The 14,442-nt window shown below is 36.3% G+C and overlaps 1 protein-coding gene across 1 annotated transcript in view; it reads right to left on the bottom strand.

Moving 5' to 3' along the window:
• LOC145672954 (pancreatic lipase-related protein 3-like) overlaps positions 1–9,976 on the bottom strand; it is a 175,085-nt gene extending 165,109 nt beyond the window's left edge. The window contains exon 1 of the mRNA XM_081742208.1: positions 9,834–9,976. Within this exon, the coding sequence (XP_081598334.1) occupies positions 9,834–9,870 (37 nt within the window). The 5' untranslated portion in view covers positions 9,871–9,976. The remainder of the gene's footprint in view (positions 1–9,833) is intronic.
• Between the last annotated feature and the right edge of the window lie 4,466 nt (positions 9,977–14,442).

Raw genomic sequence — 14,442 nt, 5'->3', positions numbered from 1 at the left:
TTTCTATCTACTTGAATTTCTACTGGATTTTAACCCGTTTTAGGATTTTCACTTCTTGAGGTAAATTTTAGACTTTCAGTCGAATGAGCTACTGCTTCCTTACCATTTATCGTAGGATCATGGTTCATATCTCGTTTTCCTTTTCAGAATAGAGCAACGTTTCCAACAGTACCACTCGCTTGTCTGTATTATACACCAGAAATGGGAAAACCGGGAGTTTTTTCGATTTTTTAAAAATTTTTTGTACCTTTCTAACCCAGGCCTGGGTCCACGAAGGAATCTGAAAATTTCTTGGAAAATATGTAGTTATGCACACAATTCGTATGCAAAATTTCAGTCTGATGTTTCGAAATCTGAGGGCATGAAAAATTTTTGAAATTTGCTTCCTTACGGAAAAGAAACAAGTGACGTCACTCCATTCCCACTTGGCGCCGCCAAGTTGACCATCCGGTTCCAAAACGCATCTGGGGTGTTCTTTGGTCCATGCTTGACTTGACCAATAATAATAATAATAAAAAAGAAACTGGGTACATATGTGTTATATGAGCTTAATAAGCGTTTAAACAAAACACTGCTCCATGCTATAAACTCGTACCAAAAATCCCAAAAGGTTTAAAAACTTTTACTGATTATAGTAATTTTAATTCTTTGATCTGGTGGGGAAACGTGCTAAAATGCTGGCAATATTGAACAAAAAGTAAAAATAACTTTAGTTCACGGCATTACGGATGTATATTTATCAAATGTAGCGGCAAATAACAACTGAAATTTACTGAACATCTTAGTGTAATGGTTTGAGGTCAATTAATTATGTTTTTAATATGCGTGTGGTATGTGAAAGCATTTACTTGTGCTCTCAGTACTTAAACGCAGTTATTAAATTTTTTTTTTTTTTTTTTTTTTTTTTTTTTTTAAATTTCAGCTTACTTAACTATAACAAACTCTATCGTACGTATTTTTTCTCCCAATGCGTTGAGAGTTCTCTCTCAGTTCTAAATTGTGTATTATTTACTCTATATCAAATACTACATTACTCTTGAGAGGTTATATAACAGCTTGTAAAGTACTAGAACCTGTTGTACAGTATATTAAATAAAATTTAATTATACAAAAACTGGTTCTAAAGAATAATTCAGTTATCATGTAAAACTTTGTTTCTTATTGAAGTATTTATTTATTTATTTTTAAGGCTGAGCAGTGGCGGATCTAGGACAGGGCCGGGGGACCTAGGCTTCCCAGTTTTTCAAGTGACAAAACAATTTAAGCTATTATATATTTTTGAAAGTTTATATATACCTATCATAGTCTGAGTACTGGCTGCCCCCCCGCCCCGAGATTTTACGTTCTAGGTCCACCACTGAGACTGAGTTCTGAAGTTCTCATTTGTGAAGAACAAGAACCTAATTCAATCGTTAAAAAAAAAAGAAAGAAAAAGAAATGATAATCGCATTTACGGTGCACAATTGAACTTATAATTCGTGTTATTGCAGTTTACGGATACACGAATTCATGCAATATGTACGTACTTCTTTAATGAGGAATTGCACTTCTAGTATCTTATGAATTATTTATTGTGGAAGGAGTTCATTTCCTGAGTACACTGGGTGCAAATATACTACAGGAGGTCTTAACTGTTCCGGGTATAAGTGCAGGGTCTGGATAATGCCATAAACACTGTAATGCAAAAAGCACAAACCAATTTGTGCTAGGAGCCACTAATGCACGAATTCTATCTAAGCGAGTTAGGGCTGTTAGCTGGTTATCCTCTGCGGTAGTGTGTTCCGCAGGCTCGTCAGCGATGGTGAGTATGTACCTCAACGAGGATGGTCGAGACCAGAGGTGGAAATGTAATTTCAGAACTAAGAGAATGGTCATTAATAGATAAAGTTTGAATCTATTTTTTTCTTTTCTTTCTTGAATTTTATTATGAGGACGCCGCCCTTCTGTGTCCCCTTTCATTTCCATCTCTAGTCGAAGTTTATTGTATTCCTCATATTACCAGTTACCTTATATGTTAGGCAACTTTATTGTTACGGATTATGACAACACACTGCATTCACACACAAATTCAGTTCAACATAGCTTCCTGACTATCACGTGCTTATAAGAGTACGCTTTGGACTACGTTTTCTAAAAACAGTATTAGAGACAGGGGCGGATCCAAGACGGACTTCTGGGGGGCCGTTGGATTGTAATACTGCCACTTAGAGCTACTTTTAAGAGCTCTAAACTCTGAGATGAGTTTTGTTTATATAAAATAAGAAAGTTTCCTCTTCTGGAGGGGGGGGGGCGATCGCTCCCCCTGGAATCGCCTCTGATTAGAGATATCAGAAGTAAGATTTCCTCACATTTTGTTTACTTATACAGCCTATATTGAAACAAAATTACATATTTCTTCTGTAAATGTTAGAAATTTGTGTTTCCGTGCATTGGAATAGCATCCGATAATTTTGTAAAACCTTTTAAATCTGTGTATATAGAAGAATCTGTTAAGATTAGAGGTAAGAAATTTGATGTTTGGAATTTTCATTAAAAAAAATCAGCGTTACTGTACATTTGATCTACAAGGGAAGAAAATTTGTATATAAAGAGCTGACTAGCATAATTCAGTTAACATGTTAAAGTTTTTCTGTTACTATTTTTTTCTTTCTTTTGAGGGGCCGCGGTGGCTCACTGGTGTCGGTAGGTGTAGCCGATCCCTCTGAGGCCTAAGGCTAATAAAACTGTCCTCGATGTTTCTATGTTCCTGTTCCTGGCGTGTCTAGTAGTCCTCAAAAGTGGTGGAAATCGAAAATAAATCAGGAAGTTCTTTTTTTAAAAATAGAAAAGTGGTAAAGCGTTCGCCTCTGGTGCATAGGGTCCTTTGTTCAATCCCAGCTCGCATCAAGTGAGGTTTTCGGTAGTCAAACACCGTATGCGTCGGTTTTCTCGGGGTTCTCCCTTTTCCCCCACCTTCTTCATTCCACCATTGCATTCATTCCTCATCACCGTCTCCTTTAACCTAGCTGGCATAACTGTGAGACGTATTTTATTTTTCTTTTGAGGCTGTCGTTTTTGTGCAGTACAAAAACCTGATTTAATTGTTCTAATGGAACGCGCTAATCGAATTTGAAAGGCACAATTGAAATCAATAATTTTGTCAAACGTACTTAACCATTAAGCAAGTCCTCCCTTCTGGTCTAGTGGGTAGTGCGCGCTCCTTTGCTGCATGGAGTTCCGAGTTCGATTTGTAGTGGGACATTCTTGAAGATCATTAAAGCATTACAGTAGTTCGGACTTCGGACCGGACCGTAGGCAGAATACTAAGGTAGAGGGCATGCGCAATTATTTGGAAGAGGACTAAGTTGAATTTACTTTTATTTTCGATTGCTCACTTTTAAAAATATTTTTTATCTAATCAACTGTTACAACAATGAATCAAAAGTGATGATACAGAACAGAATTCCATTGTTAGAATTCCATTGTTTACTAGCACTTCAGAAGACTAAAGAAAACCTTAGTGCTACACTAACGAGAACTACCATAATCTCAGAGGAGCTGCTAGTCATTTAAAAAACCGCTTTGAACTTTTAAAAGTAGCAGCTCCCTCAGAATAGAGTTTTAGAACAAGTGGACATGAAAAAGTGGATGGGTTCAGGGATTTAGTGAAACATTACGTTACTAAATACAATATATAGAAGCCTGTAATGTATGTCATTCAGTGTGCTACTAATTTTGTCCAAACAGGTACACAATACATTATTATAATTAGGTAGAAATTTTTAAACATACACAAAAAAGTAGATTTTCAATCTTTTAAGCTAGTAGGAAATTTCGCTGGCTGGTTTTCCAATTCGATGTAGTGCTATCACTGCTATCTGGTTTTCGTAATCACCTAAATTCCATTGTGCCTAGAGGGTTATATGTAGAAATATATCCCTCTCTAGAGCAGTACTCACGATGAATCGTCGAACATTCCAACCCAGGCTCCTTCATTCTCCTCAAGAATGAACAGTATTGTGGTCTCTGAAACTTTGTAACAGTACCGTATTATAGCCTGACATAAGCATAATAACAAAACATTTTAATAATTCCAATTTAATTTTCATATTTTTTTTCCATGGCATTGAACGGATTGGTCCAAATATTATTATATTTAAAACTTAGTTATACAATTTAGGGGCAAAGTGGCTTGTTCTTCTTTACAGGATATGTATTTATAGTACTTTTTGATATCCGACTAATATTTCCAGAATTTTCGAAATTGATGGTTTCGAGAAAAAAATCAATAAATTTTACTTACAGTACAAAAGTTGTTATTTGAACATGGGTCTAGATTTACTTGCACTTCAAAATAAAACAAAATAAAGGAAAAAATAATCATGTTTCTTTTTATTATATTTACATGTTTTATTATATTTTCTATTTCTTTTTTAATATGACGTTCAACAGTGACTTCACTGTGGTCAACTTTGACCTGATATATCCTGATACAAATTTGCAAAAACTAAAAAAAAAAAAAAAAGTTTTTCTCAGATTCCCTCATAATTTTACATATTCAAATTTCAGGATGCCCGCAGTAGTCAATTCAGGTTTTGCTTGGAATTGGGAGGAAGGAAAGACTTTCCGATATACACGTTTTTCACTCGTATAAACCTATTATTATAGACCTACTATTGAATAAAAGTATATACATCTCGAACTCTGGGGCAATTACCCGTCTGCCCTCCAGAATTGACGCTCCTGCTTGCACGAATTACTAAAGAATTAATTTCTAGGATGAACATCTTTCCATATTGCTTTCTGTTGAAGAGTAAACATTAGACTGTGCTGCTGTACTGAGGCTTCGCCCATTCAATACCGAAGTTATATAAGACTTTGACATATTGTTTAACGTGGAATACGAACCACATGAACTCCCGCCGGGAATGGAACATGAATCTTCCACTTCGGAGTAAACGTTAGAGACCAAAGGAGAAAAAGTTGTGATTTTATTTATTCTAATGCACTATATTACATAGCTGTGATGTATATTTATAAATTTCTTGTATTCAAACGTGGATACTCTTTGTCAGTAAAATGCAGATTTTTTATTTACACAAAAAAAGCTTGCGTGGTCGGTATTCGAACTCATGTTAAACATTAAGATTTGAATTCATTAGACCAGAGGCGGATCTGTCCTGGGGTCGGGGGAGAGGGGCTAGGACTCCCAGTTTTTAAGCGACAAAACTAATTTAAGCTACTATTTATATACGGTACTACGAAAGTTTATTGAAAACTCATGATATATCTATCATGGTCTAGCTTCTGGCTGACCCCCCCAAGTTTTTACTTCTAGATCCGCCACTGTATAAGACCAAGAGCACTGTTCTGTTGACGCTGTTCTTTCCAAAGGCTTTAATCGAGTGTCATGTAGTATGCCATTTTTTTAAGAAAACTTTTATCTTCTTTTCTTGTCATATTTTATGATTGTTTTCTACATCTCACCTTAATATTTACTTGGAGGTAATGCAGTGGCGGCTAGGCTGAGGAGGCACAGGCTTACCCAAAAATTTTGAAAAATATATAAACGTTAAAAAGATACAATAAAGAGTAAATACATTTCCACTATTTATATTAATGGTAGATAATTATTCAACAAATAGCATCAACCACTACTGTAAAAGCAATTTCCTACTATCATTAATCAATCAATGTGTATATGTATCCATAAGCGAGGGAGCGAGTCTACTGAAAATTAAAATCCTAAAACCGTCCCTGAAGCAATGTACACATAGTCTATTTCCATTAGAGAATACTCATGTTGTTATGTAACAGAATGACAGGAAAATACGCGTAGATTTCCCTTCTAAAGAGATCCGAGAGATAACGATCTAAAAGGTTCAACTTTTTGGACTTAGTCTCTTTGGAAGGTCCCTTCTAACAAGATCCGAGAGATAACGATCTAAAAGGTTCAACTTTTTGGACTTAGTCTCTTTGGAAGGTCCCTTCTAAAGAGATCCGAGAAGTAACGATCTAAACTGTTCAACTTTTTGGACTTAGTCTCTTTGAAAGGTCCCTTCTAAAGAGATTCGAGAGATAACGATCTAAAAGGTTCAACTTTTTGGACTTAGTCTCTTTGGAAGGTAGTTAATTTTTTTGTGACCAGAAGTGTACATTTGATTACATTATAAAATTTTCGACAAGTACAATTTGTGAATAGCACTGACTAACAAAAATTGCGCTGGCCGCATGTTGATCACAAGAAGACTAGTCAAGCAGGAGATAGGAGACGATGCTCTGAAAGAGGTATGACCACGAATGCTTCCCATCTGTAAACTGGGTTTTACATATTATGAAAACAGATTTACATAGCCCCTCCGAAAGTGTAGTTTATTTCAAAATTTTAGCTACTAATGGGCATAAATAATGAAGTTATAACACAATAAAAAAATTGAGAAAAGTAAATCCAGACAATGTTAAAATTTTAAGATAACCTCAAATAACTTCAAATGCGTGTGAAAACCAATTGTGTGAAGCATTTAGTCACAACGTTGGAGAGGTTTTTGTCTAGCAGGGGGTTTCTTAACCTGGGTTTTGCGAGAGGCTTATATGGTGGTCGCGAAGATAAGCAGAAGAGATAAATATAATTAGAATCTAATACTGCAAAATATTTTTAAATATTATTTTGAATTTTGTTTTGATGGGCATATTTTTATTTTTATACATACTATTAAGAACAACAAAAATACGTCTACTAAAGATTTTCAATAGGTAAACATTTTCAATAGATTTTTTTAATCATATGACTCAAAATTAAGGGAGTTATGAAATTTTCAAATTTTCAAATGGCCTCCATTTCGAAACAGTATGACAGATCGGATTCGATATTTGTAACATGCATGAACTGGCCAAATTTGATTTTAATCTATTCGCTTTTAGGGAAGTTACTGTATCCACTATACACAAGAAATGGATTCTACTATTATAGAAATATATGGATATGGCGAGATCTCCACAATAGGTATATTAAAAATCCCACACAAGCTTATTACAAACCAGAAATGATTTATAATGGGGTCGCTAGCAAGAGGATGTGCTAAAATGGAGGTCGTGATAGGATTTAGGTTGAGAACCACTGGTCTATTATAACTCAAGTAAATATGCGGTACAAAGCTTGGAGTGTTCGGAAGTACTTGTTTGTTGCATTGCCCACAGTATTGAACTTCGGCTCGGAATTTCTCCTCAATATGCGGCCTGCCTGAAGGAATAACCACAGAGGAATATGACTACCTTGCTATCATTTCGGCAAATGCCGGATTTACGTATAAGCTAAACAAGCTATAGCTTAGGGCCCCACTCACTTGGGCCCCCAAAAACTTAAAGGTAAAAACTGTATATAGGCCTACATTTTCAAAAATAAAATAATAAATTTAAAAAAAAATTAAAACCTACATGTGTACTTTTACGATGTAAGTAATGGGACTCCTCCTACTAGCCTGCTCCCTAAAATGTCAGTTGTCAAAGAACAGCTGAACATATAAGAGGCCCGATTAGTTTCAATAGCTTAGGGCCTCAACAAATCTAAATCCGACTCTGGTTTCGGCTTTACTGTACTTGTAACATCATCAGTCTGGGTATATCCGAGTGGTGTTCGTCAAGTAACAAAGCAGTGTTTCTTCCAGAAATGTTTTTAGGGGGCACTGCGCCCCCCCCGGAGCTCTGAGAGTGCTCCCCATAAGAGACCAAAATAATACGTCTATAATGTAATAGTAAATAGAATAATATCAACAGTAACCCCCGGAATACGAAGTGTGCCCCCCTCCGGAACATAGTTTCTGAAAGAAACACTGAGCAAAAGTGAATCTCCTTTGAAGATTTTTAAAAATATATAAACAACATTGTTGTACCCGATGTAAAGTATGACGGCTGTTTATCCCAAAGTAAAGTGGACTGGATTGGATTTGAATTTAGTGTCCCTTTTAACAACGAGGATATATGAGAAGTGGATCTACAGCTTAACGTGGAATACGAACCACACGAGTTCACGCTAGGAGTCGATGCGGACCTACCGCGTACGCTAACCATATAGGAACGAGGGAGCTCCGAAACAGAGAATGTGCACTAATGTAGTCTATGCATACGTTGTCCTGATTCACTTTTGCTGAGATAGGCAAAAACCTTACTTATTTATATTGTTTCACTTTGATAAGGCTGCAGAGATAGGGAAGAGTCTCTTTATTTCACGCTTTGTCCTTGGTAACGTTACAGAGAACGGTAAGGATATCTCTGTTTATATGATTTCACTTTGGTAACGTTACAGAGAAAGGCAAGGATCTCTCTGTTTATATGATTTCACTTTGGTAACGTTACAGAGAAAGGTAAGGACCTCTCTGTTTATATGATTTCACTTTGGTAACGTTACAGAGAAAGGCAAGGATCTCTGTGTTTATATGATTTCACCTTGGTAACGTTACGGAGATAGATAAAAGTCTCTTTTTTATATGGTTTCTTTTCGGTAGCTTTTCTAAAATAGTTAAGAACCTTTCGTACTAAACGTTTCACTTTGGTAACGTTTACAGTTAGGCAAGTGCCTCTATTATTTATATGAATGGGCCTTAGGCAACGTAGCAGAAGTAGGCAATTACCCTTCTTATTTATATCAATTCACTTTGGTAACCTTTACAGTTAGGCAAGTGCCTCTATTATTTATATGAATGGGCCTTAGGCAACGTAGCAGAAGTAGGCAATTACCCTTCTTATTTATATCAATTCACTTTGATAACGTTGCAGAAACAGGCAAGGATCTCTCTCTATTTATTTGATTAAACTTTGGTAACATTACAGACATAGGTAAGAGGCCAGTGGTCGTATTAGAAATAAATTACAACTGATATGCTTAATTGTAAGTTATCTCTGGGGCCACAGTGGCTCAGAGGTAGAGCGTTTACCTCTGGTGCGTGGGGTTTGGGGTTCCATCCCCGGCCAAGTAAGTTCATGGTGGACAACATTGTGCTCGTGGTACTCTCGTTTCTTCCTAATTTCTTATTTCACTAATTGCTCCATTATCATTCAATTGCTTTGATCATCGTCTCCCTTATAGGCGTAATCGTGGGACGTTAACCACAAAGATTTAATTTCATTCTTCTCCTTTTATCATATATTATTATTATTATTATTATTATTATTATTATTATTATTATTATTATTATTATTATTATTATTATTATTATTATTATTATTATTATTATTATTATTATTTAATAACATAAACGCTGTCACAGAAGTTGTGAAAGTCGGTGTACGAAGTCTATTGGTATATCCATGTGCTACCTCATAAAATACATAGATATCTTTTTTATTGAAGCAGCGATCAGCGCCGTGCCGTGGGGAAGGGGCGTGAGCGGGGCAAGGGCCCCGGGTGCCGAAGTAAAGATGCGGAAAAATTCGGGAGAAAAGATAGGAAAAATTACTTCGAATATTACTAGTATGGATTTAAATCCTCTTCCTGCTTTAGGAAGTGGTCCTATAATGTTACTCATGTTAGGAAAACGAATGTGCGCGTACATAATATGTAACGAAAAAAGTAATAAAAAGTGCTCAAAATCAAGGAAAAACAGGATTTATTTTTAAAAATTTTATTACGCTTCGCGCCAACCATGGTGGTGCTTCGCGGCTGGTCTGTCGATCTCACTCAAATGTATGATGAGTTCGCCGTCGTATACTCTCGCCCCGGGCGCTAATTCTCCATTGCCAGCGATAGCAAATTTATGCTATGCTCTCTTTTAGAGTTACTTTTTCAAATTTGTTAATATATAACACACACTTACTCTGAAAATTGTATCTCTGAACGTTTTTAAGAAAGAGAAACTTACCTGTAAAATAAGTGACAAGAATACGTAGAAAATTCATCACTCTTGAGCAGCGAACACTCAACCATTAACCAAGCACAATGCATTGTATGGAATTGTAATTCCCAGCTTTAACACCAACCGCTGACTGGGGGGAAAGTGATAAAAAGGATATTTTGGTTCGTGTGGTTTCCTTTCTTTCTTTCTTTTTTCTCAAGAGTTTATCCCACGTTGTTTTGTTTAATGAATGAGGTCATTGCTTTCAAAATGTAGGTTAATATGTGTGTATACCGTATATATGTTCGTTATATCGTACAATTACTATACACCACTTAAATTGATGTGAAGTTTAACATATTACACGTCGAAGAATTATGCCATACGTAATATTGGTACATTGCCAAGTTAGACTTTTTTCATTCATTCTTTCTTCTTCTTCTTCTTCTCTTTTAGAAATAAATGACTGAAGGCACTCAGCTGTGTCTTGCTCTTAAAATTTTTATGGCGCAGAAGCACTTTAAAACAAGCAGCGGTAACTACTTATTAATATGAAGTTTGTTTCTAACTCCCCACCCCCCGTTTTTCATGTATTGCTACAGGTATTTATCTTAATGAATTAATTTTGTTGTCCTTCCAAATTAATGATTTAAGATCTTTCTTGGAGGGAACTTACCCTATCAGCACAATTACATAGCAGGCATATGACTATTATGTTCCCTAAGGTATATGGGAATGTATCCAGTATGTGCCTCATGTACCTCTGAGAGAGAAATCACATGGATGGCAAGTGATAGTCACAGTCTATGTCCCCCCTAGGCACATGCCTGACATGTACCTGGGGAACGTGCCTAGTATGTTCTAGGTATGTTCTCCATGCCGTAAGTGTCAATGAACCACAAAATAAGTCCTCCAAAATATGTTAAATCGTCTATATGCGTAATGTGTTTACATTAAAGTGAATCTAAACAACACTTTAAGCAAGTGAAACAGATGTACCCTAGGGTTGGCGCGAACCACCAACCTTTGGATTACCAGCCAGGTGCTCTTCCGACTTAGCCACGGATGCGATGAAGAGAACATCGCTTGTAGAGGGATAAATTGTTGAGGTCTTTTGAATTTGGTTACTGCGGGTGTTCCTTTAACCGTGTATACTCTACGATAACCGTTTGGGATCAGATAAAATCTGCTCGCCATGTAATTTTATAACAAAATGACGAGTGTATATTTACGTTATTTCATGGTTCTTCCATATTCACTTTGAAATGATCGGCGACAGTTGCCATGTAATAAATTTGATGCGTTTATTGCTTCTAGTACACAATCGCTTAGAAAAAGAAGCAACAAATGCATCAAATGTGGGAGATGAATTTAGAACACCTAAATGGCGCATGCCTAGCACATCTTGTGCTGTTAGGGTATCTGAAACAGTATGTATCTAAAGGACGTACCTAGAGCATATATATCTCAAGTGACGATATAAAAACAAATGACGCATATACAAACTGCGTCAGGTATATGAATGCCATATTTGTGGTACATAGTTGCAAATATCAATTAGGTGTAACAAGTAACTAAAACTGTAGGTAGCTGAAGTACGTGCTTAGCACATGAATATCATATGTGCGAAGTGTCGGGTACCTAAAAAGTAGCTGGGACACCTAAATGGCACATGCCTGGCACATCTTGTGCTGTTAGGGCACTCAGGTGATAGAAGACGAAAATATTTCACCCATTCGATTTTAGATTATTTAACGTCTATCTCCTCTAATTTTGAAATATTTTACGTTATTGGAGCGAAGCTCCACTTTACCCGACGTAGACGTTCTTTGTTCGGATACTCCTCCGAGATACCTGAACTGTTTTCTTAACCAAATTTGACATGGTGATTCGAGAGCACGCCCTGAGTGTCGTAAAAGTGTCGCATATCCAGATCGGACATACCATTGAGGAATAATCACCGAAAAAACTGGATGTTCATGATTGACTCTTAACCTATCCGATCGATCTCAATCAAATTTCCAACATAGATTAGGTTCGAACCTGGGTAGTTATTTATAATTTCACTTTGACTGAAGAACTTACTGGGTGGGGAGGGGAGGAGAGGAAATATCTATGTTGAAAGTTTGATTGAGATCGGTCGGGTAGTTCAAGAGTTATTAAGTTTTATTCATTTTCATATATTACCCCTCCTCCTTTCCCCCTCTAGTAAGTTATGCCGTCAAAGTAAAATTATATATAAAAAAAACTACCCAGGTTCGAACCTCATCTATGTTGGAAATTTGATTGAGATCGGTCGGGTAGTTCAACAGTTATTACGTTTTATTCATTTTCATATAAGGTTCGGGCCTGAGATGTTTTCATCATTTCACTTCTATGGTGCAACGTAGGGGAGGGGGAGGGGGAAGATATATTAAAAAATAAAAATGAAAGTAACTGTCTTTGGGACTTCATCACTCTTAAACCCCCTGACTGATCTTAATCAAATTTCCAACATGAATGAAGTTCGGACCTGGGGTGGTTTTTATGATTTCACTTTGAAGGTAGAACTTGGAGGAGGAGAAGAGGGGAGAGATATATAAAAATAAATAAATCTTAATAATTCTTGAACCATCCGACCGATTTCGATTAAATTTTCAACATAGATGAGGATCGGGCCTGGAAAGTTTTTTTTATATATATTTTTACTTTGACGACAAAGCCTAGAGGAGGGGGAGATTTATATACTAAAATAAATAAAACTTGAACCACTCAACCGATCTCTATCAAATTTTCAACATAGATAAGGTTCGGGTCTGGGACAGTTTTTATCTATTCACTTTGGCGATAGAAATTATTGCTGGAGGAGGAGGAGAGTTAAAATATAAATAAAAATTAATAACTCTTGAACCAAACGATCTATATGAATCAAATTTTTAACATAGATGAGGTTCGGACCTGGGATGTTTTTATCGTTCTACTTTGACGGTAGAACTTAGGGAAGGGGGGGAGATATATAAAAATAAATAAAACTTAATAACTCTTCAACCACCTAACCGATCTCCATCAAATTTTCAACCTAGATGACGTCCGAACCTGAGTTCGTTTTTATCATATCACTTTGACGGTGCAACTTAAGGGAGGGTGACGAGACATTTAAAAATGATAAAAAAAAATTGGCCGATTGTGTCGAATCTATAGTTTTCGGGGTCGCTGAAATGAATATATTAAATCTGATGCCATTTAAATCCAAATTATGCCACGGAACTTGGGGGACGAAGAGGGGAAGTTGCATAAAAATGATCGAAATTACAAATATCAATGTTGAATTTATAGTTCTTGGGATTGCTGAGATGAATAATGACACTTCCGATGCCGTGCCCTGCGATATGAGGAGAGGAGGGGGATATATCTATATCTATATCTTATATCTATAATAAAGAGTGACTGGCGAACAGAACATATTACTATTTTTACATAATTTACCCAGCGAAGCGGGTAATTTATGCTACTAACCAATAAAAAACAATCGCTTCGCTCCAAAATTGGCAATTATTGTATACCTTATTATTATTATTATTATTATTATTATTATTATTATTATTATTATTATTATTATTATTATTATTATTATTATTATTATTATATTATTGATATTATTGATATAATAATATCAGAAGTATGCAAGTTGGGGTTGAGAACTCACCTGTCGTGCAAAATCATTTTCGGTTCGTTTCCAGGCAGGGTTGTAGCCAGCAAGTTGTTCTAGCGGGTAACTTTTTCAGAGGGGGGTAGGACGCGGTGCCACAGTGGAAGAGCGCTCACCTCTGGTGCATGGGATCCCGAGTTCAAACCCCGCTCCTGCCAAGTGAACTTTGTGGTGGGCAAGCACCGTGTGCGTGGGTTTCCTCGGGGTTCTGCCGTTTCCTCCCACCCTCTTTATTTCACCATTTCATTCATTGCTCATCATCACCGTCTCGTTTAGCCTAGCCGGCATGACTGTGGGACGTAAAACTCAAAAATTTCATTTCATTTCATTTTTTTTCACAGGGGGAGACAGGCTTATAACATACTAAAAGCAAACGAAAAATATTTTTTTAGAATATGAAAACATTAATAATATACTGTTTACATGTTACTCACATACATATGTAAATCATATTATTATTATTATTATTATTATTATTATTATTATTATTATTATTATTATTATTATTATTATTATTATTATTATTATTATTAGCTGTAAGTACCCGTTGTTGGAAGGTCTTAATTCAGTATCTGGATAAAAAAAAGGAGGAAGTGCATCCCCGGGTATTTATCCTGTGCAGTTGTGTAACGCCGCATATCAACATTGCGTTGTGAGTTGCATACATACATGGAGTTCTAATTTAATAGAACTCCATCTACACATACATCTGGAGTGTAAATTTAATACACCGCAAGGGGAAGCAAGGAAGCGTATGCCTACCTTTCCCCCTCCTGCTGCCTCCGGTGTCTCCTCCTCTCTAATTACGCACTATCCCTACAACCCCACGCTTCACGAGGGCCCCCAGTTCTTACACTCCTGTTGGTTTAATGATAAAAGTGTTATGAAAATTTTAAAAAATAAAAAGTTTCCTTAAGCCGGGTTTGAACCCACGTCAAAAGAGATATT

This window comes from Thermobia domestica, chromosome 16 (assembly GCF_964235325.1).
Source record: "Thermobia domestica chromosome 16, izTheDome1.hap1.1, whole genome shotgun sequence".
Taxonomy (NCBI): Eukaryota; Metazoa; Arthropoda; class Insecta; order Zygentoma; family Lepismatidae; genus Thermobia; species Thermobia domestica.
Note: the sequence above shows the minus strand (reverse complement) of the source record. Positions and strands in the feature narration are given on the sequence as shown.